The sequence below is a fragment of the Hypanus sabinus genome, chromosome 15, assembly GCF_030144855.1.
Source record: "Hypanus sabinus isolate sHypSab1 chromosome 15, sHypSab1.hap1, whole genome shotgun sequence".
Lineage (NCBI taxonomy): Eukaryota > Metazoa > Chordata > Chondrichthyes > Myliobatiformes > Dasyatidae > Hypanus > Hypanus sabinus.
This window is the reverse complement of record NC_082720.1, coordinates 48,610,396-48,637,024: the sequence shown is the minus strand read 5'-3', so window position 1 is coordinate 48,637,024 and position 26,629 is coordinate 48,610,396. Positions and strand designations below refer to the sequence as shown.

The 26,629-nt window shown below is 43.9% G+C and overlaps 1 protein-coding gene across 6 annotated transcripts in view; it reads right to left on the bottom strand.

Annotated features, from left to right (window-relative positions):
- Positions 1-26,629, bottom strand: part of LOC132405494 (collagen alpha-1(XXIII) chain-like) — a 146,221-nt gene that overhangs the window by 57,769 nt on the left and 61,823 nt on the right. For all 6 annotated transcript variants that reach the window (XR_009515896.1, XM_059990353.1, XM_059990350.1 and 3 more), the window contains one exon: positions 9,093-9,119. Coding sequence is in view for 5 of the 6 variants with exons in the window: in XM_059990353.1 (XP_059846336.1) it covers positions 9,093-9,119 (27 nt within the window). In the remaining variant the exon portion in view is untranslated. The remainder of the gene's footprint in view (positions 1-9,092; positions 9,120-26,629) is intronic.

Sequence of the window (26,629 nt, the reverse complement as noted above, 5' to 3'; positions counted from 1 at the left end):
AAGACAAATTGAACCATCTGATTAACACCCTGTGATCCATTCACCAGCAAATCATAAACAAAGAAACAGAAGAGGACTTAATTATGCTATAAAGGAACTCCTACTCACTAATAAATTGTTAAATGATGGCCAGTTTGAGTTTTGCCAAGATCTCTCTACGCCAGAACTAAATATAGACTTGATCCAAACATGACAAGAGACCTGAATTCCTGAGATGAGTTTTGAGTAACACTCCACGACTCCAAGACTGCATTTGAACAAGTACAGTATCAAGACGCCTTAGTAAAATTATAGTCAATAGGAATTAATGAAAACCCTTCAAATATGGCTGAGATCGTATTGTAACACAGCAGAAGGTATCTATATTTGCTGGAATTTCAATTACAGCACAAAGACATCACTGCAATGTCATTGGTCCAACTACTTTCATTCTTTTAATATCCTTCTGTAAGGTCCAAGGGGGAGTTGTTTACTGCTGATTGTGCAACAATCAAATCAATTTGCAACTCGTCAAAGAAGCAAAGTTAGTTCTTACATCAAGACCTGAGCAACCTTTAGGCATGAACCTATATGTAGCAGGTAACAAGTGTACCATACCAGGCAACAGCCATCCCCAGCAAAGGTACCTTGATGTTTTATCATCGAGAGCTTTGGAGAATCTTCAGGCATCCACACAATTTGGATTGACACTTGGTTAGAAACTTAACTGGACATTATACTGTGGCTATTACAGCAGGTTCAATTCTGCATTTTCTGCGATGAGTGACCTACAGTACTTCACTTCTCAAAGCCTTTCTACTATCCATCAAGCTTGACAGGAATGTGATGAAATGCTCTGCATTTTTTGCATTAAAGAAATTAGCTAACTGGAGGGGATTCTATCCAATAATAACAAAAAAACGCAAGCTTAAGTGGGGTAGTCATTTTCGAGTGGTCATTGTGAGAATGGGCCAGTGTAAAAGTGGAGACTTGAAGCTTTGCCTAGAAAGGCTTCTGCAGGGAGGAACAGGTGATCAGGGTTTTAAAAGTTTCTTATCCATCCTTAGCAGTTTACTCAGTGTAGGCAGTATGGTGGTTCGGATAACAGAACGCTCCTGCAAGCTGTGGGAGGTCAGGGAACCTCACGGTCTCCCTCATGACCCTATCTCTGGGAAGTGCACCCTGCTGCAGCTTCTGGGGGGGTCTGAGGATGGCTTAGATGAGATTTACCCAAAGCACAGGCTTCTGATAGATGGGCGGCCACCAGGAGTAGGAAGTGTGTAGTCATTCCCCTAACAGATGTGCCTCTGTAAACAGTTGAGAGGGACCTTCTTTCAGAGACTAACACACTAGACAAATCTCTGGCGCTGAGGCTCAGTTTGACAGAGTGACAGTGATGGGAGATGCGTAGCAAGTGAGAGTGGGAGGGGTCTCTGTGGCAAGAGATTCTGTGGCTGCCAAAGGGACACCAGGATGGTGTGTTGCCTCCTCTGTGCCAGGGTCAAGGATGTCTCTGAGTGGGTGCAGAACATTCTCAAGAGGGAGGGTGAAGAGGCAGAGCTTGTTGTCCATGCTGGTACAAACGACACAGGCAGAGCAAGGAAAGATATCCTGCAGAATGAGTACAGGGAATCAGGTACAAAGTTAAGAAGCAGGACCTTGAGTGGAGGTGACCTCCGGATTATTCCCGGCACCACTTGTCAGCGAGATGAGGAATAGAAGAATAGGCTTGATGAATATATGACTGAGGAGCTGGTGCAGGGGTCAGAGATTCAGGTTCTTTCACCATTGGGACCTCTTCTGGTAGAGGCAACGTGTACAAATGGAAAGGTTGCACTTAATTGCAGAAGGGACAATATTCTTGCAGGGAAACTTGTTACTGCTACACGAGAGGGTTTGAACTAGATGATCGGTTGGGGGGGGGGGGGGTAACACTGAGCAGAAGCAAGTCCTGTGAGAAAGCATTAGCCAGCAAGAGGGAGAGGAATACTTATTTAAATCCCATTTATTTCAACATATGAGGATTAACATGTAAAGTGGATGAACTCAGAGCACAGATTGGCTCTGGGGACTGTGATGTGGGGTTGTGAAGGAAAAACTTTATTCGAAATCCTCAGCCTCACTTTTAAGCCTCCCTCAACCTGCCCCCCGTGGCGCAGAGGCTCCAAAGCTCTGTGCCCGCCAACCCCCAGCCCAAGGAACACTGGTGCTTCTACCGCCAACGGTGGGGCACAGAAGCCCGCCGTTGTCGCCCGCCCTGCAAGTTCCCGGGAAACGCCAGGGCCAGCCACCGCTGATGGCTATGGCGGCTGGCCATTGGGATAGCCTCCTGTATGTGTGGGATAGAAGATCGGGACGCTGGTTTTTGGTCGATACTGGTGCCGAGATCAGCGTTTTACCTCCGACGAGTTACAACACCCGCAGCAGGGCACCGGGTCCCCCCCGAGGGCTGTGAACGGCAGCACAGTAAGGATCTATGGCACCCGTCAGGTGCTGCTACAGTTCGGCTCCAGCCAGTTCACGTGGGACTTTACACTGGCCGCCGTAGCCCAACCGCTTCTGGGTGCGGATTTTTTGCGGGCTCACAGCCTACTGGTCGACCTGCCCAGGAAGAGACTGGTCCACGCCGAGACCTTTCAGACGTTCTCCCTGGGTGCAGCCCAGTTGCCAGCCCCTCACCTCGTCTCCGTCACGCTGTCCGTCAACGACTTCACCAGGGTCCTGGCGGATTTCCCTTCGGTTCTGGCACCGCAGTTCACAGCGGCCATGCCCCGACATGGCATATAGCACCACATCCCGACCCAGGGACCACCCCTCCACGCCCGCGCTCGGTGGCTTCCCCCGGACAAGCTCCGACTGGCGAAGGAGGAGTTCCAGAGGATGGAGGAATTGGGGATCATCCGCGGTCCGACAGCCCATGGGCCTCCCCCCTGCACATGGTGCCCAAAGCGACGGGAGGCTGGAGACCGTGCGGTGACTATCGCAGGCTGAACGAGGCTACCACACCGGACCGCTACCCTGTGCCGCACATTCAGGACTTTGCAGCAAACCTGCACGGCGCACGGATCTTCTCCAAGGTAGACCTCGTCCAAGGGTACCATCAAATCCTGATGCATCCTGACGATGTCCCCAAAACGGCTCTCATCACCCCGTTTGGCCTTTTCGAGTTCCTCCGCATGCTGTTCGGCCTGAAGAATGCCGCACAGACGTTCCAGCGGTTAATGGACGTGGTGGGACGGGACCTGGACTTCGCGTTCATCTATTTGGACGACATCCTCATAGCCAGCAGCAGTCGTCAGGAGCAACTGTCCCACCTCCGTCAACTCTGCGCCCGACTGAGTGAGTACGGTCTTACCATCAACCCCGCCAAGTGCCAGTTCAGACTCGATACCATTGACTTCCTGGGCCACAGGATTACTAAAGACGGGGCAACTCCTCTGCCCGTTAAGGTAGATGCGGTCCGCCACTTCCCCCGACCCACCACGATCAAAGGCCTTCAGGAATTCGTAGGTATGGTCAATTTCTACCACCGCTTCCTCCCTTCAGCTGCCCGGATCATGCGCCCCCTGTTCGCCCTGATGTCGTGTCTGAGCAAGGACATTACCTGGGACAAGGAGTCCGCTGCTGCTTTCGTTCAAACGAAGGAAGCTTTGGCGAACGCTGCAATGCTAGTACATCCCAGAATGGACGCCCCTACCGCCCTTACAGTGGACGCATCTAACACGGCAGTCGGTGGGGTGCTGGAGCAACTCGTCGCAGGTCGCTGGCAACCCCTGGCGTTTTTCAGCAAACACCTGCGGCCACCCGAGCTCAAGTACAGTGCTTTCAACTGGGAACTGTTGGCGCTCTACCTGGCAATCCGGCATTTCAGGTACTTCCTAGAAGGTAGGCCCTTCACCGCGTTCACGGACCACAAACCGCTTACCTTTGTGTTTACGAAAGCGTCCGACCCCTGGTCGTCCCGCCATCAACGCCACCTGTCCTACATCTCTGAATACACGACGGATGTCCGGCACGTCTCGGGTAAGGGCAATGTCGTGGCGGATGCGCTCTCTTGCCCTACCGTTCATGCCCTTTCCCAAGGGGTAGACTTTGAGGCACTGGCAGAGGCACAGCAGGCGGATGAGGAGATTCCGAGTTACAGAACCACAGTCTCCGGTTTGCAGCTCCACGACCTCCCCGTAGGCCCGGGTGAGAGGACCCTACTCTGTGATGTCGCCACCGGCCAGCCCTGTCCCATTGTCCCGACAGCCTGGCGGCGCCGTGTTTTCGACTCCATTCATAACTTGGCGCATCCCTCCATCCGGACAACTGTCCGGATGGTTTCCAGCAGGTTCGTTTGGCACGGACTCCGCAAACAGGTCAGTGAATGAGCCAAAACGTGCATGCACTGCCAGACGGCCAAGATGCAGCGGCACACCAAAGCCCCACCGCAGCCGTTCCATCCCGCCCACTGGCGTTTCGACCACATTCATGTGGATATCGTGGGCCCCCTGCCTGTGTCCGCGCGGCACCTCCTGACTATCGTGGACCGGTTCACAAGATGGCCAGAGGCGGTCCCGCTCACCGACACCACCTCTGAATCTTGCGCCTGAGCCCTGATCACCACCTGGATATCTCGCTTTGGTGTACTGGCCCACATTACCTCCGACAGAGGCGCCCAGTTCACCTCCAGCCTGTGGTCAGCTATGGCCAGCCTTTTGGGGACTCAACTGCACCACACAACTGCCTACCACCCACAGTCGAACGGGCTAGTGGAGTGTTTCCACCGTCACCTGAAGTCGGCCCTCATGGCCCGCCTGTGAGGAGCCAACTGGGCGGATGAGCTTCCCTGGGTCCTACTCGGCATCCGCACAGCGCCCAAGGACGACCTGCACGCCTCGTCGGCTGAGTTGGTATACGGCGCGCCCCTGGTCGTCCCCGGGGAGTTCCTACCAGCCCCACGGGGGCAAGAGGAAGATCCCGCAGCAGTCCTGGGCAGACTACGCGAGAAGCTCGGTAACCTGGCCCCCATACCCACTTCACAGCACGGGCGGAACCCAACCTGCGTACCCAAAGACCTGCAGAACTGTAAATTTGTGTTTGTACGAAGGGGCGGGCATCAGCCACCGCTGCAGCGGCCATACGAGGGGCAGTTTATGGTGCTCCGGAACAATGGGTCCACGTTCGTGCTGGACGTTGGGGGGAAAGAGGAGGTTTTCACGGTGGACCGCCTCAAACCGGCCTATGTGGACCTGGCGCAACCGGCCGAGTTTCTGGCACCTCGGCGCAGAGGCCGACCTCCCAAGCAGGTTCTGGCCCAGACTGTGAACATTGGGGGGTGTATCGCCGGTTCTGGGGGGCGGGGTTATGTGGTGACCCATTTCCTGGCACATCCGAACCGGCTCACAATTAGATAGCCTACGGGGGTTTGCGAGCACAGAGCTTTGGAGCCTCTGCGCCACGGGGGGCAGGTTGAGGGAGGCTTAAAAGTGAGGCTGAGGATTTCGAATAAAGTTTTTCTTTCGACTGCAGTTACCGACTCCGTGTCGTAATTTTAGCGCTGCGTGTAGCACACAGCTACAGGGCTGTATTATAGACACAGTCCTAATAGTCACTGGGGATTTGAGGAGAAGGCATGTAGAGAAATTGCCCATAATTGTCAGAATAATAGGGTTGTATTAGTGTGAGAGATTTTAATGTCTTTAGTATTGGCTGGACCATTCAGAGTGCTCAGGGCCAGGATGGGGTGGAAATTGTGAGATGTACCCAGGTAAGTTTCCTTAGTCATTATACAGAGGACCCTACTCAGAAGGATGCAGACCTTGACTTCCTCTTAGGGAATAAGGCAGCAGAATAACTGAAGTGTTTGTCAGAGAGCACATGTTAGTCAGTGACAATAATTCTATTAGTTTTAAAACAGTGATGGAAAAGGATAGGACAGGGTCCACAAGTTAGGGTGTTAAACTGGAGCAGGGCTAACAATTCAAATTCACAGGCCCTTTGAGCCAAGTCATTCCAGCAACCCCCAACAAACCTAATTAACCCTAACCTAATCACAGGACAATGACCAATTAACCTATGTCTTTGAACTGTGGGGGAAAACGGGAGGATGTGGGGACAACCCACGCATTGCACAGGATGGATGAAAAGAGACCCTTTACAGGATTACAGGGAGATCTCAATCAGCTGGGGATGTGGCAAATGGACTTCAATGCAGCTAGGTATGAAGCAATGCATTTTGGAAAGTTGAACTAGAAAAGGACTTACAAATGGTAAGGTACTAAGGAGTATAATGGAAAAGAGAGATGCAGAAGCACATCACAAGTAGACAGGCTGGTGAAAAAGCAGTTTAGCATGCTGGCTATCATCAGTAAGGACAATGAATACAGGAGTTGGGACATTAGATTGCAGTTGTATAAGTCACTGGTGAGATCACACTTAGAGTGTTGTATACAGATTTGGTCACCCTCTTATGTGATTAAACTGGGAGAGAAAGAGAGCAGAAAAGATTTACAAAGATGTTGTCATGACCAGAGGACCTGAGTTGGCAAGCTGGCTCTCCATTCCTTGGAATGTAGACCAATGAGGGGCGACCTTGTTTAAGTGTTTAAAAATCAGGGAGGCTTTCATAAAGGCTTTTCCATGCATAGGGGAGTCCATATCTAGGGGACATAAAACTAGGGTGAGAGGGGGAAGATTTGCGAAGGATTCGAGGGTGGTGAGCGTACCAGATCATGGCTGATCTGGCACCAATATGACACTTCATAAAACACTGTAGCCCAGATTAAAATTGCATGCGCTCTTCAATTCAGAAAGACGAGGCAATGTCATGTCAACTTTGCCAGAAAACTCACAAAAATTTTTCTCCTTTCATAACACACTTTTACAGGGTATTCTTAGCAAACTTAGTACATTTAACCCCAGATTTTTTTCCAATTACATATTTGGTCATTACTAATAGGTTTTCACCACCAGAACATCATTTTACTGCATCACCTGTTCCTCAAACTCTTATCCATGTCTTCTGTTACTTCCATTCTTCATTGTTTCAACATGGTCCTGACTGGCCTCCTTTGGTCTAACCTCTGTAACATGAAGTCTGCTTTCTAATTCCCCTCTGCTGGCTGTGCCTTCCTTTTTAAAATCCTGATCCTTGCTTTCAAATTCCTCCCTAGACTCACTCCTTCTGGAATTTTATTGTATTTTAGTGCACTAATGGATGTCATGGTTAGTTCTAACACTCCATTAGAGACTACAAAAAAAATCAGAACTTTGGAAAAATTGACCTAAAAAATTAACCTTAAAAAATTTAGGATGGTCTTCTCTCTGATTGCTATACTGAATGTGACTTGAGTTGCTCCAAGTTGCTAAGGTTTTACTGTCATGAAATATGGGAGGTGAATTATTGCCTTAAAGAGTCTTCAAAGAACAGCAGCATAAAATGTGGGAACAGAGGGAAATTCCTTCAATGTGGGTGGCAACACTCCTTCTTCCCAAGATCACCCTTACAGGCTGAGCCATATGCCACAAGTGCCTTCAATCCAAGGGACAAGCTCACTGTTCAGGCAGAGGCCACAATAGAAATGTACTGGGGAAAAAATGCTATGAAACCTCGCAGTGTGCATACTTTTGAAAATTCAGGCAGGTTACAAAACCTTAGTGTCACAGTCAAATCATGACCCTTCTGACTTGCAGCGGGCTTTTCTCCTTGTTTTATCAGGAGTAGATGTTATTGCTCTGACCTCCTTTGGTAAGGCAGAGAAGAACATGGTCAAGGTTGATGACATCATCATGAGCATGGAAGACGCTGCAAAACGTACAACTCGCTGAGGTGACTGGTGAACAGAAGTGCCCGGTCCAACTTCCTGACGGTGGGAATTCCACAAGAAATGGGCATTGTTATAGTAAGGAATGACTCAAATATAGGAAGGCCATCAGAGTGGAAAAGATTTTTATTAACATAAGGAACACTTACTTCAGACTGTACAACATAGGATTTATTCAGATTTGGTCCTCACTTGGTAAGCAAAAAGCAGGCCTCACCGGCATTGTCTGCTTGGTTATTAGAGGCCTGCACTGTCTGTCCTGCTCATTATTTAGTGCACTGCCCAGTTTACTTGTTAGATTAAGGGAGGAACTTCAGAACATCTTGCACCTGATAGTTTTCCTAAATAATCACTTCCATTTGAAGTGTTACCAAGCAGCAAAATTTCTATGACTTTGATCATTTTTTCTTGTGTACCAATCCCTGAAGGCATATTTTTTCCTCACTCTCCAAAACAAGATTTGCCACATTTCCTAACTGAGAAAAGCTGGAAGCCCTAATAAGCTGATAACTCAAATGGAAATGATAATAGCCCTGAATAAAAGGCAATCAAAGCAATGAAACAAATTTCTGCATTACTTCATTGCACTTCAGAATGTTTAAAGCAGTTTTGTGATCACATCCCATGATGAAAACTGAAATCTAATAGATTGATAGGTGGTTTGTCAAGAAACAGTGAAGGATGAATTCAGCTGCAGCTACACACTATTCCATGAGTCAAACTCTCAGGAGGATAAAAGAGATCTTGTTAAAAATAGTTCTGGGTAAATGGTCTTCACCTTTGAAACTATTTTGAACATTATCTCTTTCCAACATCTTTCCCAATGTTTTGAAGCATATAAAGTACTGGACCCAGAGAGGGGTCAGAGAACATATGGAGAAAATGAAATGTAGCAAAAGAGCTCAGCAATACCAGAGACTGTCAGCCATGTACTGTTTGGTTTGCTCTCACGTCCCTGGAGTTCAAACAATTACTAATATTTTTCTATCTTACTTTAATGTTTAGTTATAAAGGTCTAGATTTAAGGAAACCTACTAAATTTGACACGAGGAAACAATATAATGAATAAGATTAAGAATACACCGTTAACACATTGAGATTAATATTAACCTGCCACATTTCTGGTAAGCAACAGAGAGGCATCTCTGAGAAATGGAAATTTTGAGTAAGGAAATACTTTATTTTCACATTGATTTTTATTTACTCAAACTGAACTATAATTTCCGATTTCCCTGCTCTTTCTATATCAGGTAACAGTAAAATAAGGCAGGATTCTTTTGAACACATATACCAGACGGTACCTACTGGTTTTCCATCCAATCCAAGAGGGCCCTAGAATCCAAAACCAAAACAACACTTTAGGATGATTGAATTATTTAATGACCAAACATATATCAGCAAGGCTAAGTACATAAAGAACTAGGAAATAATAAATCGAGATGATTTTCAGTTTTGTACTTCGATAAGTAATATAAGTAATGAAATTAAGTACAATGTGACATTATTCAAAAACATTAAAAGTGCAACTTGAAAACATTCTTCTGTATGCCAATTTCATGCAGATGGATTTAAAAGGCTGCAGTTGCATGAAAAGCTATTTTTGGCACTTACGAAGAATAATTAAGTAGTGTTAGTAATTCCATTATCCTTTAAAGATTTTATTAAAATAATTTTAACATGTAAAAAGAAACAAGGATTATCATTGATTATGGTGGCTGAAAAAATGATTAAATGTTTTCTGGTTCTTTTGGATCAGTGGCATGCCAAAGAAGAAAGCCAGTCAGGTATTATGCTCTGCTACATACCACTGTTTGAGAACTCTGTCACACCACATGTTAGTGGACACGAGGTAATTATAAATGTGTCACAAATTTCCTACTATTTTCACTCTTCACCATGACACATGGATTGTCAGTAAGAAATAACATTGTGTTCAGAGTGAGTTGAGGAGAAACCCAGAGCAAGAACTGAAGAAGATTTGTACAAGTGATTTAAGAGTAAAGCCATACACAGGTCCAATCAGTTCAATGAAAATATGGAAGATATATTAAAAGGAGGCAGAAGATCAGCAACTCCTTCTCCTGTTTCACAAATGCTTGAATTAGACAGTTCAGCAATATATCATGAGAATCTTTATTTCTTCACCCGGATTACTGCAATGAACTTCCTCAAACCAGTGTAATTTGCAACTATCTTCTACTTGTCTCCCTGTATTAGTCTGACACTTACCTCCAAATCCCTGCCAGCAGGAGGCACTTTTTTTTCTAGTTGCTGAATTAGGATACATTTAAAAAAATTACAATACAGTATTGCCTAAATAATGGTTTCAGCTACATAAATATCTATGAGAAGCTTTAGAATAGAAATACTTACTCTTGGTCACTAAATGGAATGAGATAAAGTATACACACAAGTGCATATATCATGGAAGAATTTTTACACAATAATCACACCTGGAAAATATATAAAAACTTTGCTGATTGTGTTCTGCACTCCACTCATCTTGCTACAGTTAATGGCTAAGCCTTGATACAAGTAGTTGCAGGGTATTTGATTTCCAGGGCCATTACTGTCAAAATGTTCCCTTCTCACCTGACATGACACGCAGACCTCAAAAGGTAATTGAATAAATTTGAGGAACCAGAAACCTAACCAGCTTTCTCATTGTAAACCAGCACCCAGTAAGCAGTTATATGAAGTTAACTAATTCAGAACAAGGTTTTTTTCTGGGGTCTTTGTGGTTTAACTTGGTACTCTCAAAAACCATTTAACAGCTCTGCAAGAAATTTCTAACTGGGGGAACTACGTACAGCTTCCACGATTTTGTGTTATCTTTATGTGCACTATTGAACCTGAAGGCATAAGGCAATGGAAGTTAAATTGGCATCTGATTATCATGATAAAGTCAATTACTGATAGATTATCAATTGAAAGTTTATCCCTGAAATGATTATGCAATGCTTAAAAAATCTTAATACAAGGAGGTTAGAATCAAAAATGATTCTTCATGGTTATGTAACAATAGGTACAGTATAATTTTAAGAGTAGTCATCACTGACAATCATATCATCTAGCAGTCACCATCCACAATTGCCCACCGCAATGAAACAGACATTTCTAATCTCCCATTACTCCTATTGCTCAGGTACAAATGGTTTGGTATGTGGGCACTGAGCAGAGGGAAGCTGGTTAAAGTGGAAGACAAATTAGTTTCATATCACATTCTCGCATCTTAACATAACTCTAAGAAACCACAGAAGTCTGAGAAAGAAGATGTACATATTCCCAAGAGCTGCATACAGAAGTTAGATTGGTCATCTGAGCCCAAGCCACCAGGTCCTACTCTGGTCTGTTCATGTTTTGTTATCTGTCTTCAGAGGGCAGAAGGGAATTACACAATCTGGGCTAAGGTCAGTTCCTTGCAGGAGATTGCTCAGCCTTGTGAGAAAGGAGATAGAGGAGGGAAAGAGCATCATGATACTGGGATATGATGGATTTAATAGACTGTGCAGAGCTTGGTTTCTAAGTTTGCACATTTGGAAACATGTCAGCATGTATTTCCCTTTTAATCTAAACCATCGCCATTCCCCACCGCAGCATCCCTCTAGAAACACACTCAGCTCTTTAGTTCTTCTTCTCCCCATGTCCCCATCTCACATTCTCCTACCGTAATGATGAACTCAGGGTAGTGAACCCAGGTGGGGAGTAACTGGAGATTTGTGAACAAAACAACAATGAGAGTTTATTCACAGAAGAATGAATGAATGAAATTAATTTATTTCAGTCAGTACAAACATAACAAAAAGCATCACTTACAATGACGATTTCATAAATTAGAAGCTTTCTGTATGACGCATGGCTCCGGGGTTGTACCCCCAATGGGTTTCTTTTTTTTCTCACTTTTCTTGCTTAGTAGGGTTTTTCTTTAATTCACAAAAATTTTCATTCTTTAAGATAATTTCTTCTTTTTTGAGGCATTATAAGTATTGTTACTTCAATGTACCTGCGCTATTTTTGAATAATACTAATAATAAAAAGATTTGAAAAGATGATTTCATAGGAGAAAATTACAACAAACAACATAAATATTCTTTAAAACAGACCTGAAGGGTGTAGGCTCAAGCTATAGCTTATTATACCTACTTCTCTTACTTCTACAACAACATATTTATCAACTAACATACATAGGTAACTCAGGAAAGGACAGCACTATGGAAAGGCTAGTGAAGACTGAGTGACAAGGGCTCAGTACATACAACTTAAATAGTATAAGGTTGCAAGAGAAACCCGCAGTTACTAATAAACAGCACAAAAAACTTCAGAACAATTAACAGGTGACAAATCCATAAATTAATGATATTCAGGTGAAGTAGAGCAGCAAGGTCTGGGGCTATCATGGGCCTCTGGCTGATCCAAAGGGCAAAAACTCCCTCCTATGGCAGGCTCCTGATGGCCCAGGGTGATCAGAATGGTGGTTGTGAAAGTCAGGGTCCAAAATGTCCTGGAAGGAACCCAGCACCTCTCCTCTGTACCATATCCTTCCTAGTCTACCATGTGTTGCATCTTGCCACATACCATGTGGGAGCCCAACAGTCACCGAACTATATACACCAGGTTCCATCAGTGATACGGGGAGGTGTAGGAGGCCTTGAGACAGAATCCAAGAGGTTTAAGATGGGACACGTGAAAAGTAGGGCGGATGCACACAGCGTGTGGTACCTTCAAACAATAAGTAGCAGAATTGATCCAGCAAAAGATCTTAAATAGATTGATATAAGGGGGGAGCCAACTTCTGACATTTCACTCGTATGGGGAGCTCTTTGCTTCATAGCCACACTTGCTGTCCAGAATAAAATGATGGGCCTTGCCCTTTCTGATGGTTAGCATGGCATTGGTGTTGTTGAGAAATGGCCAGCATGGTTGCCCTGGCCTTTGACCATTTGTCCTGCATCTTTGAATTAGTTGGTCAGTTGACAGAGCACTCACCTCAGATTCCTGCTCTGGAAATAATGGAGACTTATAGCTGAATTGGCATTCAAAAGGTGACATTGCTATGGAAGAATGTTGGAGAATTCAGCCCAGATCAAATGGTCACTCCGTGCTATAGGATTCCCTGAAACCAGGCACCTTAAGGTTCTCTCCAAATCCTGCTTAACTCTCTCAGTCTGCCCATTGGTCTTCAAGTGGAGGCCTGAGGAAAGAATTGCAGAGGCCCCAGTGAGATGACAGAAAGCTTTCTAGAATTTAGATATGAACTGGGGACCGTGATTCAAGATAATATCCTGGGATCAAACCATGTATTCAAAAGATGTTCTGTAGCTGTGGTGAACTGTATATATACCTGTCTGGACAAGCACACCCCCCCACTCACTGCTCCTGTGGCTCCTCCCATAGACCCCTGTATAAAGGCGATTGGAGGCACTGCTCCTCCCTCAGTCTCCAGGATGTTGTGTGATGGGCTCTTGCTGCTGACGGTGCTTTCTTCCAGCTAATAAAAGCCTATCTCGACTCACATCTCCGAGAGTTATTGATGGTGCATCAGTAGCAAACCGATATCACAATCATAATCCCAATGAGGTGGAAGTGTGGTGGCCCTCTTGTTGCTAAATACCTCCAGCAAATCAGAATAATCAGGGGTGCTCCAGAAAATTCAGGTGAAATAGGATCTGGCTCCAAGGAATCTAGAGAGGATCCAGGAGAACCAGGAAGTGACTCAGAAGTTCCTGTAGGCAACTCGGGAGAACCAGGAAGTGACTCAGAAGTTCCTGTAGGCAACTCGGGAGAACCAGGAAGCGACTCAGAAGTTCCTGCAGGCAACTCGGGAGAACCAGGAAGTGACTCAGAAGTTCCTGTAGGCAACTCGGGAGAACCAGGAAGCGACTCAGAAGTTCCTGCAGGCAACTCGGGAGAACCAGGAAGCGACTCAGAAGTTCCTGCAGGCAACTCGGGAGAACCAGGAAGTGACTCAGAAGTTCCTGCAGGCAACTCGGGAGAACCAGGAAGTGACTCAGAAGTTCCTGCAGGCAACTCGGGAGAACCAGGAAGCAACTCAGAAGTTCCTGCAGGCAACTCAGAAGATAAGCAAGATTCAAGAACTTTATTGTCATTCTAACCGTACATCAGCTCTGCAGGGCAGAATGAGGCAGCATTTCCCAGGGGCAAGTGCAATCATAACATAACAAACGCAACACTAATTAATAAACACAACAATAAATAGTAAAACACAACAGCCACATGTCAGTTAAAAACAAGTTATAAGTGTCCAGTGCAAGTTAAAAGTGTCCAAAGCAGAGTCAGGTAGAGCAGCTATTTAGCAGTCTGACTGCCTGTGGGAGGAAGCTGTTTAGTAACCTTGTGGTTTTAGTTTTGATGCTCCTGTAACGTTTGCCTGATAGCAGAAGAACAAACAGTTCATGGAGAGGGTGTGAGGGGTCTTTAATGATGTACCGTGTCTTCTGGAGGCATCGACTCTGAAAAAGGTCTTGGACAGAAGGTAGGGAGACACCAATAACCTTCTCTGCTCCCCTAACCACCCTCTGCAAGGCTTCTTTGTCGGCAGCACTGCAGCTGGAGTACCAGATTGTGATGCAAAAGGTCAGCACACTCTCAACCACTCCTCTGTAGACTATAGTTAAAATGTTAGTTGGGAGTGATGCTTGTTAAGGTTGACCACCCTGGATGGAGCAACTGGACCAACTGATCAGAGGGTTTTGGAAAGCCAGCCAAGGATGACCAAGAGTGAGTGAAATCTCAGGGGAATGGATAAGATAAAATTGAACAGATTGCACATGCCAGCTATAGTAAGCTTGAGAGGAGAGGTAAGAAAACAAACTTGCCCCGGCACCAATGATCTTCCATCCAGAGCCGTGGTGGAGAGTAACTGGTCTGGATGGGAAAATAAGTTGTCTGATCAGCCCGAGATTTAGGAAATCGCCCGGAGCATCAAAATGAACAAAGGCTCCAAGGGCATGCTGATGTTCCTTCCATGGTAAAAGAGAAGGTAGCTCCACTCCTGAAGCAGCAGAGCCAGTAGAGACTGTCACAGTCCTCCCCTTCCTGAACGGTCCTGGGAGTCTTCCTGATATTGCAGGGTAAGAAGAGCGATAGTGGCCAGCCTCTCTGCAATAAACACAACACTTCTCTCTTCGTCATCTCTCCCACTCAGACTAGTTCTGCCTAGTTACATTTGTTCCTCAGGAGGAGGGGGTGGGTGGAGGTCTGGGTGAAGTCCTTGAATGCAGGGTCGAAGAAGACATTGAATCCGGGTGAAGGAAAGTTCTTTGGGAAAATTCACCACATCTTTCTTGCTTCCTTTCAAACAGTCAGTCATCAATCTGGATTTCCAGGTCTATGAGACTCTCCAGATCTTCAAACGGTCTCTGGCTGCTAAAACATCCTTAAGGTCACTATTAGGACCCTGATGAATTATGGTGGTCAGTGCCTCCGTGTTCTAACTCCTCTCTGCAGCCAAAGTGCAGAATTCTCTAGAGTAGTCCACCACAGACCGTACTTCCTGTTGTAGACAGAGGGGCCTATTGGCTGCCTCCTGACCACCGGTGAGTGATTGATAACTCCTGACCACCGGTGAGTGATTGATAACTCCTGACCACGGGTGGGTGATTGATAACTCCTGACCACCGGTGAGTGATTGATAACTCCTGACCACGGGTGAGTGATTGATAACTCCTGACCACGGGTGGGTGATTGATAACTCCTGACCACGGGTGAGTGATTGATAACTCCTGACCACGGGTGAGTGATTGATAACTCCTGACCACGGGTGGGTGATTGATAACTCCTGACCATGGGTGGGTGATTGATAACTCCTGACCACGGGTGAGTGATTGATAACTCCTGACCACCGGTGAGTGATTGATAACTCCTGACCACAGGTGGGTAGATAGAGGAGCCTATTGGCTGCCTCCTGACCATGGGTGAGTGATTGAACACCCTCCTCATTGTTCCAGTAAAGAGGTCTACTTTGAAGCAGGTGGGCAAATTCTTCTCCTGTAGTGCCATTGTCCAAAAGAGGGCCCAGTCCAAATAAAGTGGGATAATGTATGCCTCCTGACCGCAATCTGAAGGGACCCAGAAAGCTGCAACTCAAATGCAAAGGTGCATTATATCAAAATGCCCAGCAAGACATGGGATTACCATTGAACCAATACATTTAATGCTCCTTCACAGGGGTTAGAGAAATCCATGGCAGGAGTGCTCGGAACTAGAACCAATCTCAGAAGAACATAAATCACGCCCACTGGACTTGGAGAATTTCTACAGCGAGGTTAGTATCTCCTGGAGCATGTGTTCATGTCTCCCAACAGCTTCTCCTTGGCGGGTCAACATTGTTCACATCTGTCCACAGCCAGCTAGGTCCATGTGCTGTAAATATGAACTCAGGGTCGCAAACCCAGGCGTGGAGTAACTCGAACTTGAGTATAAAACACAGACGAGAGTTTATTCACAAAAGAATCAACAAAGATACACAGATCACTTGGTATGATTTTCTTTTTATTTATTCCCTTATGGGATGTGGATGTCACCAGCTAAGCCAGCATTTATTGCCTATCCCTAGTTGCCCTAAATCGTTACTATAGAAAGGCTGGGTAAAGACTGAGTGATGAGTGCTCAGTGTGTGGAACTCAAATAGTACAAGATCGCACGAGAAACCCACAGTTACCAATAAACAGCATGAAAAATCTCAGGGAGCAATTAACGGAAAACAATTGACAATGAGGTAAATTAATGATGTTCAGGAGAAGTAGAACACAGAGGTCTGGAGTCTGGGGCTCTCGGGGACCTGCCACTGATCCAAAAGGTTTATGTTGCCTGCTCATTACTCACAACACATAAATAAAAGACCTCGACTTAAAGTCTTGGGAGAATCGGCCCAATCCAGAGACAATGAGAAAGCTGGGCTTGCCACCACAAGCAGCAGGTGAGGTAACTGGCTCTAATGCATTAAAGGGACAGCTAGATAAAAAGAATGCAATGGAGAAAAGGATGGAGAGATACTTTGATGGAGTAAAAATATTCTGGAGGAAGCTCATGGACTGTAGAGCCTGCAGAGCTGATCTGTTTTGGAGTAATAAGAAATGTTTTTTAAATTTTGTATTCACACTCCTTCCTCACAGTACTCTGCACTTGCCTCGATATTCATCTTCTCCCTCCCAATTTAACTCACTCAGCTGCTTCCACATCACTCAATCCATCCAGTATTTGAACAAGTGCAGCATGTCACTACTCACTTGCAACACACTGTTATCCCCTTTCTGGAAGAGGGCACAGCCCCAGAATACAAGGATTTAGAAAAGAGATGAGGAGTTTCTTTAGCCAGAGGGTGGTGAATCTGTGGAATCCACTGCCACAGACAGCTGTGGAAGTCAAATCATTTCTTGTATTTAAACCAGAGGTTGATAGGTTCCTGGTTTGTCAGGGCATCAAAGGGTACAGGGAGAAGGCAGGAAAATGGTGTTGAGTGGATAATACATCAGGCATGGTAGATTGGTGGTGAAGGAGACTTGATGGACCAAATGGCCAAATTTTACTCCTATCTCAGATGGTTTTATGATCTTACATGGAGGTGGGGCAGAAAGAGGTCAATACTGGAAAGACGCAGTAATCCCCCACCATGCATTTAATTTTATGCTTTCTATGTTACTGGTACTTGGTTAGGATTGTACTTTTCACGGCCAAGTGTTCTGGCTCACTTTAAGATGTGTTTTATATGTTCATCAGCTCTTTCCAGACTATCCTGGGATGAGGCCAAACCTGTTCTTGGGAAAAGTTATTAGCATCATTACATGGAAAGACAGAGTCAATTAACTGAAACCACAGTGTGGCTTTCACAGTAAAAATGGCTTATATACGTCACCTGGATGTCAAGCTCAGACTGTTACAAACATGTCTTATAATTTGGTGAACCATTCAAGCACATGATACTTTTTCCTATCATCCTTTCAGAGGAGGATTAGGATGGTACGGTTAGGAAATAACTGACTGTAGTGAGTCACAGTCTCCTGTGACTTGCTGAGAAAATAATGGCTGTTCCTAGGTTACAAAATTATTTCAACTTTGTACCCGTTTCTGGTTGCAGCACAGAGGAAGACTACTTAGGAAATCATGCCTGTACAGATCTTCTGGAAGAATTAGTCCCACTGCCCTGTTCTTCCTTCATTGCCATGCAGACATTCATTCCCTACTCAAGTAGTCAATTTTCATCTGTACATTCCCCTGGATCAGCTTCAATGATTGATTCAGCCACCAGATTCCAGATAAAATAACAATATAACCATATAACAATCACAGCACGGAAACAGACCATCTTGGCCCTTCTAGACTGTGCCCAACACTTACTCTCACCTACTCCCACCAACCTGCACTCAGCCCATAATCTTCCATTCCTTTCCTGTCCATATACCTATCCAATTTTTTTTTAAATGACAATATCGAACTGCCTCTACCACTTCTACCAGAAGCTCGTTCCACACAGCTACCACTCTCTGAGTAAAGAAGTTCCCCCTCGTGTTACCCCTAAACTTTTGCCCCCTAACTTTCAACTCATGTCCTCTTGTTTGAATCTCCCCTACTCTCAATGGAAAAAGCCTATCCATGTCAACTCTATCTATCCCCCTCATAATTTTAGATACATCTATCAAGTCCCTCCTCAACTTTCTAGGCTCCAAAGAATAAAGACCTAATTTATTCAACCTTTCTCTGTAACTTAGGTGCTGAAACCCAGGTAACATTCTAGTAAATCTCTTCTGTACCCTCTCTATTTTGTTGACATCTTTCCTATAATTCGGTGACCGGAACTGTACACAATACTCCAAATTTGGCCTCACCAATGCCTTGTACAACTTTAACATTACATCCCAACTCCTACACTCAATGCTCTGATTTATAAAGGCCAGCATACTGAAAGCTTTCTTCACCACCCTATCCACATGAGATTCCACCTTCAGGGAACTATGCACCATTATTCCTAGATCACTCTGTTCTACTGCATTCCTCAATGCCCTACCATTTACCATGTATGTCCTATTTTGATTATTCCTACCAAAATGTAGCACCTCACATTTATCAGCATTAAACTCCATCTGCCATTTTTCAGCCCACAAATAAATGGCAGAAAACTAATACTCCTCTCATTCTGCCTCAGAAAGGCGACGTACATTATTAAAGACCCCCACTGTGACATCTGGCTCAATATTTTCTAGACCAATGACCCGGCCACCCCCCCTTAGCACTACATACTGATCTGTAGTCTGTGCACATGCTATTGTCCATGCATGTGCATTGTTCGCACTTTCTCTCATTGCAATGTGAACACACCAGTTAAAGCCATCTCCTGTGTGTGTGCTTTTACTTAATTGATATGTATTTGTGCACAGGCAAAACAAATGGGTAATGAGTACAAACCTGAATGTCAGAGAATATAATGAATGGCACCGACAGTCATGGGACGAAACAGCGAGTGTTAAACAGCATGAGTAAGTCATCACATACACTAACAAAGGCATGAGTAGTTGCCTGCATTGTGTCCAATGAAAGATGGCTGAATTTATAGTGAAAATAATGTGGTGATGCCTTCAGGTGGGAAAGTTGATGAATTTGATAGCATTAATGAAGGCTGGCAGTCGCATCTCGAGAGGTTTGTAATGTGAACCAGATTCACATTCTGATCTGTGATCAGATCACAAAACCATCTGGATCACAATAGATGTCTCTGGTGTAAAACTGAAAATAGAGCTGGATACATGGTCTGTTTTGTCTATAATTCCAGAGGCTGACGACAATAGACTGTTTTGTAAGATACCATTAGAAAAGACCTTAGTGACGCTGAAGGCTTACACAGTTGAAAAAAACGTCTCTCAAAGGCAAACTGAAAGTAAATGTTGTGTATGGAGGCCAAACACAACAGCTTGAGCCTTATGTATTGAAATTGGAGGGTCAGCACTTTCTGGATGTGAATGGTGGAGAAAAATCCAACTAGACCGGCACTCAATCAAAGCTCTGTGTGGCATCAACAGGTAACAGCAGTCCAGAGACAGGCACAGATACTTCATGCTAATGAGAAGATATTTGAAAAGGGGATTGGTAAACTCAATGGCATCAAGGCCAGAAATGAAATGGGTGAAACAGCAGCGCTGACATTCCATAAAGCGTGACCAGTGTCTTTCGCACTGCGTTCTAAAGATGATGGTGAACTGCAGAGCCTGGAGGTTTCTGGAATTCTCTCCAAGGTTGAGTGGAACAATTCAGCCATGTCCATTGCCCCAGAGGGCAAGGAAAGGAAGGCCGGAGCCGTTTGTATATGTGGGGATTTCAATGTGAATGTCAGCCTGGTGCTGCGTCCTGTGTATTATCCCCTGACACGAACGGAATACATTTTTGCATCTTTGACATGTGGGGAAAGGTTTTCAAAGGTTGACTTGTCACAAGCCTATCTGCAAATGGAGATTGAAGAGTCAAGCAGGAAGTTCCTCACAATCAACACTCACAAGGGACTGTTCCAGTATAATTGTCTTGTCTTTGGCATTGCATCAGCTCCAGCAATTTGGCAAAGAGCAATGGACCAAGTGCTCCAGGATATCCCCAGGAACACAATGCTATCTTGACGATGTCATTGTGACTGGCAATAATAATGAACAGTACCTCCAGAACCTTTGTAAAGTGCTTACCCCAGGCTGCGTGAGTATGGTCTGCACACAAAGGGAGAGAAATGTGAGATTTTCAAGAATGAAATCTCATATTGTGGATATGCCATTGACAAGCAAGGCTTTACATAAGTCACAAGAGAAGACTGAAGCAGTGCTACAGGCACCCAAACTGGAAAATGTGTCACAACTCAGGCCTTGTAAACTACTGCCACCAGTGTCTCCCAACTATTGCTACAGTGCTGCATCCATTGAATGCACTGTTACAAACAAAGGCAAGGTGACAATGGTCAGAAAGATGTGAAAGAGCATTCAAGGAAACAGACTAAATACATCTGATGAAATGCTCACCCATCCCTGCCCATCAGACACATCCCCTGATGGCGTTGGTGCCATTCTGTCACACATAAAGAAAGATGGATCTGAATCCCGATTGCATTTGCTTCAAGATCGTGGATGAGTGCAGAACACAATTATGCACAGATCAACTAAGAGGCCCTTAGTTTAGTATGAGGAATAAAGAAGTTCCACTACTACCTCTACGGACAAAAGTTTATGCTAGTGACAGATCACCAGCCCCTTGTGTCCATTTTCAATCCCAGGAAGGGAATTCCAGTGATGACTGCTACCCAGTTACGATGTTGGATCTATTCCTAGGAGCCCACTCTTATGACATAGAGTTCAAGGGTACCAAACAACACAAAACTGACCTTGCTTCCCATATTGGCGCCAAACAAGACCTTGTAGAGTTACAGTTGTACCGTTTGATAACTGACAATTCCTTGGAGTCATGTTTTCCAAATCTAGAAAATGCCTTGCGCATCTATTTGTCACTCATGGTTACCAACTGCAGTGGAGAATGCTCATTTTCAAAACTGAAAAGGATTAAAAATGAACTAAGAAGCACCATGGGTCAAAACAGATCGAACAATCTCACTCTAATGAGCATTGAACATGAACTTCTGCATGAAATAGACATTTCCAGTATCATCAACAAATTTGCTCATGCTGAATCTAGAAAATGTAACTTTTAAATTGTAGTTTTGTTACTTCTGACATTTGAAATTGATATCTACATGTAAGTAATACTATTACTGAAGTGTCAGATATTTGTTGTATTATCTGGCTGTATAGCAAATGAAAAAATTGAATTACCTTACTATGCAAGTAAATAGTTTATGTTTTAATACTTATGTGCATTTTTAAGATTTAGGGCCCCTTTATAACATATGATATAGGCCCCGCACTAGCTTAATCCGGCCCTGACTACTACCACCAGTTTCTCCCAAACATTGCAATAGTGCTGCATCCATTGAATGCTGTTACAGACGGGAGCAAAGTGGGAATGATAAGAAAGATCTGAAAAAGCATTCAAGGAAACAAAGAGATTAATAATATCAGATGAACTGCTCACCCATTGTGACCCATCCCTGCCCACTAGACTGATATGTGATGCATCCTTTTATGGCACTGGAGTCATTTTGTCACACATTCAGAACGCCTGCTTATGGTTGCTTCAAGATCGCTGACGAGCGCAGAATGTAACTATGCACAGATCGACTGACAGGCCCTTAGTCTAGTATGAGGAATAAAGAAGTTCCACCACTACCTCTATGGACAAAAACTTATGCTAGTGACAGATCACCAGCTCCTTGTGTCCATTTTCAATCCCAGGAAGGGAATTCCAGTGATGACTGCTTCCCAGTTACGATGTTGGATCTATTCCTAGGAGCCCACTCTTATGACATAGAGTTCAAGGGTACCAAACAACACAGCAATGCTGATGGCTCGTCACGTCTTCCACTTTTGGCAACTGAAGAAGAAAAGCTTTCATACTGTGATCCAGAAGTGTTCCACACCACATTGATGGACCAGTCGCTGGTAATAAATTCCAAAATACAAAGGGAAACAAGAAATGACCCGACATTGTCAAAAGTCTATGATATCACCATGCAAAGATGGCCAGCTCATGGTAACTCTATGTTTTCAGAGTTCTCAGTGAGATGAGACCAACTGTCGGGATGTTAAAGAATGCTGATGTCCACACAACACATTGTGTTGTGGTTCCCTTTAAACTGCAACCCAGTGTGTTAGAGAATTTGTGTGAAGGACAGCTGGGTACAGTCAAGATGACGAGTCATGCCTGGAGCTATGTGTGTGTGGCAGGGAATAGATAAACAGATTGAAGACTTGGCCAAAAGCTGATTGGGATGCTAAAAGTTCAAAATGCACCCCCACAGACACTGTTACACCCGCGGGAGTGATATCACCATGGCAAAGAGTACATATTGACTTCGCTGTGCCATTCATGGACTCCATGTCTCTGATTGCTGTGGATGCTCATTTGAAGTGGCTGGAGGTTATACCAATGAAGTCAACCACCTCAACAAAGATTGTCACTGCCCTGAGGACTATCTTTGACAGAAATAGCTTACCAGAACAAATTGTGAGTTTCAAGGGACCACAATGTATGTCAGAAGAATTCCAACTGTTTATGAAGAAAAATGGCATCAGACATTTCAAGCCAGCTCCTCACCACCAAATGGGGTTAGCTGAAAGGCTTATCCAAACCTTCAAAAAGTTCATTACAGCAATGGACAAGGATGGCATTTTGTACAGCACAAGGTGGACAAATTCTTTTTTGTGTATTGGAAATCTGTTCATGTGATAACAAATCAAACACCTTCAATGCTGTTCATGAGCAGCAGGAATCTGAGATCTGGCATAGACCTCCTGAAACCAGATCTTCAGAGGGAAGTACAGAATAAGCGGTTCAGCTACTTGCCAAATGAAGCAGCACGGAGCTTCGAAATTGGACAGGAAGTCCTAGTGCATGATTTTAGAGAAGTCAAGTGGACACCCGATAGGATAGCTACAAGAACTGAACCCTGATGTACATAGTTGATGTTGGAGATCAGACATGGAGACGTCATGTTGACCAGATACTGGATGCTCAACTGAAGGACATACCTGAGTCAACTGCAGCCAACAAGACGGACACGTTACAGTCACCGGACTCACCTCTCAGTGATGATCATGTCACCGACAGCAATGTGACACGGAAAACTGATAATGTTGTGTTAGACAAGCTGTTGCCACTGCACAGATCCAGAGGCATTATCCTGATAGAAACAGAGCACCACCCAAAAGACTGGACCTTTAGAACTATAAAGTTAGTTCTGGACTGTTATTGTGAAAGCATGTTTATTTGGAATGTGGATCTATGAAAGGGAAATTTAATTTTTTGTATGTATACAGTTTATGTTGTGTTTATCTAAAGAGGGTGGAAGTGTAATGTATAGATCTATTTCTTTTAGAGCAATGACCTCTTCCCCCAGCGCTATGTATTGATCTGTTGTCTGCACAAGTACTGTTGCCTACGCATGGGCATTGTTCTTTCCAGCTCTCACTGCAATGTGAGTACACCAGTTAAAGGTATCACCCACATGCGTCCTTTTATTTAATCGATATGTAGTGGAGCACAGACACAACACCCATCACCCAGGACATGCCTTCCTCATTGTTACCATCAGGAATGATGTACAGAAGCCTGAAGGCACACACTCAGCTGTACAGGAACAGCTTCTTCCCCTCTGCCATCTGATTCCTAAATGGACATTGAACCCATGAATACCACCTCACTACTTTTTAAAATATATTATTTCCATTTTTGCACTACTTTTAATCTATTCAATATACATACATACTTAGTAATTGATTTATTTATTTTTTCTTTCTATATAATCATGTATTGCATTGAAATATTAAGATAACAAATCTCCAACATATGCTGGTGATAATAAACCTGATTCTGATTCTATGATGCAGTGGGTCTTCCCATGAAAGCTATTTCTTCTTTTTCATTCTCTAATAAATCAGAAGGATTGTGACAATTTTATTGGGTGGCATCTAAAATGCCATTTATAACTTATAAACTTGGGTATAAAAAATAAAGAATCCCAAGTGAATTTCCAGGTTTGACTGTTATATTTGACAGTAACTGACAGAAAGGGAATTAACATTTGAGGCAATATGGGGAGGAGGCAGAAGACTGATGTAATAATTACATCAATGTGTTTGAGACAATATGGAGACATACTGTATGTATACATAATAAATTCAACTTCTCATTCAGTGACATCTATATGGCAAGTTAGATCATTTCCTTTATCGTCTGGCATGTTAGAATAAGTAGATGTCACAATCCTTATTATAATTAATTGCTCCTTTTCTTTGAGTTTTCTTGCTGATTTCAAATGGCGTTATTAAGCAAAGAATCCTAACAGGAAACTTAATATATCCTTCGAGTTTGTGCTTTTCTAGTTTTCACACAGAATCTCACACTTCATTCCTGTTCAATATATTGTGCCATAAGAAAAATTCTTAAAGGTAGAATTCTACCTGAAAAAAAAACAATAAACCTTTCATTGAGTGTTCACTGAAAACTATCCGTCACCTAATTGCTTTAAATGATTTGTAACGATGATAAAATTAGGGCAGTTCTTTAATGCAGACTTCCAGTAGAGTTTGGGTAATAATTCCCAAAATACCATCTTTCTCTATTGATAGCAATTATTCTCATCAAGATACTACGACAAACAGGATTGTTGTACAAAGCAACTGGGAAATTTAAAATGGGCTGTTAGTTTTATGTTACACCAAGCCTGTTTCAGATTTTACCCCTAGGCAAAGCATCTGCATTACTTCTGTTATTGTTTATTTTTGTGCACAGTACCCAGAATTTTAAAGTATTGTATCTCAAGGCCAGCCTTTAAGAGTAACCAAATGAAGATTTCTAATTCAAGTCTGTCCAATTTCTGTGGCTCATTACCAGGGTAGCATTCAGCCTTGCAGGATCATTAATGTTGTTCTGTTTTAGACAGTGTGCCGTAACCACAGATATGATAATGGTCTTGATCTTTTTCATGTCTTCTGCCAAGCTTTAACTTTAACAATGCTCTTTAATAGCAAGGTCTGCACTTGCCTAAATATTTGCATGTTAAAAAAAAGCATTTCCGAAAGTTAACTGTTTATAGGGATTGTTAACTCCCTGTATCCACTAAAAGCTTAAAATAAGTTAAAATCCAAATTCTGCACTTAATTCTCAGTTCAGGATGTTTAAGTTGTTTTAACACAGATTTAATCCTTGTTTACAAAGTACTGGCCTGGTTCAAGCACTAGACACAACAATACATGTGTGCTTTAATGCAAGTTTAATAGCCTACTAAACAAAGTATTTAAGGTCAGACACCAGCAGATAAGCACTCCAAAGATAAGAATTCCAAAAGGCAGAATAGAGAAAAATAACAGGCCACATGAATGGATTTGAATGGATACTCATGCACTAATTTGGCACTCTTAAATACGGATGAATTTTGCTCTCTCAGTTGGGTGCACAAAGGCAGAGTCTCAAGCCTACAAATTTGGTCCATGTATGAACATTTTTCTTGTAGAAATCACACATAGAAGCAGATTTACTTTGTTAAATCACACTAATGATCATTTCCGGTGAAATTACACCCACTGAGGAACTGGACCAGGCACTTCCATGGCTGTCATTATTCTGGTTTCAGTCAAGCATCTGACTTGGCCAGATCCATGTAATTTCTGCATTGAGCATGTTTTATAGAAATATTGCGTGCAATCTACAACTTTAACTAATCATTCGCAAATAAACCATGTCACAGTGAGACGGTGAGTAAAGGATCAGCACTGTAACATCAATGTCTTACACACAAATCCTAACAATTTGGATTATGGAACCTGTGTCACTGGTGCTCCGTTCACTCTGCACAGGCTTTTTGTTTAAATCAACACTGAGCAGCATATTATGATCCATTTACAACTTGTGCTGTTTTGGGGACACTTGTGGCATGAACACTGCATGGAGAACTGGAGACAAAGATTTCCCTGTCCCCATCCCTCAGCTCAACGGCGTCCCTTTCTGTCTGGGGGTGCCGAGGGGACACTTCTTTAAGGTAACTCTTTTCTCAGAAGTCATAAGCTCCTCAAGCAGCCGGGGGTCACATGGATCCTATTACATTATAACACACTACTGTGTGTAAAATGTTACATCACTGCTTTTACTATCTTGTATCCAGCTTCTCATACCTTTGTGGAGCATTGTAACTGGTGTTAGTGCTATGCATTTGGCGACTGAAGCATAGCATTCTCAGACTCTGT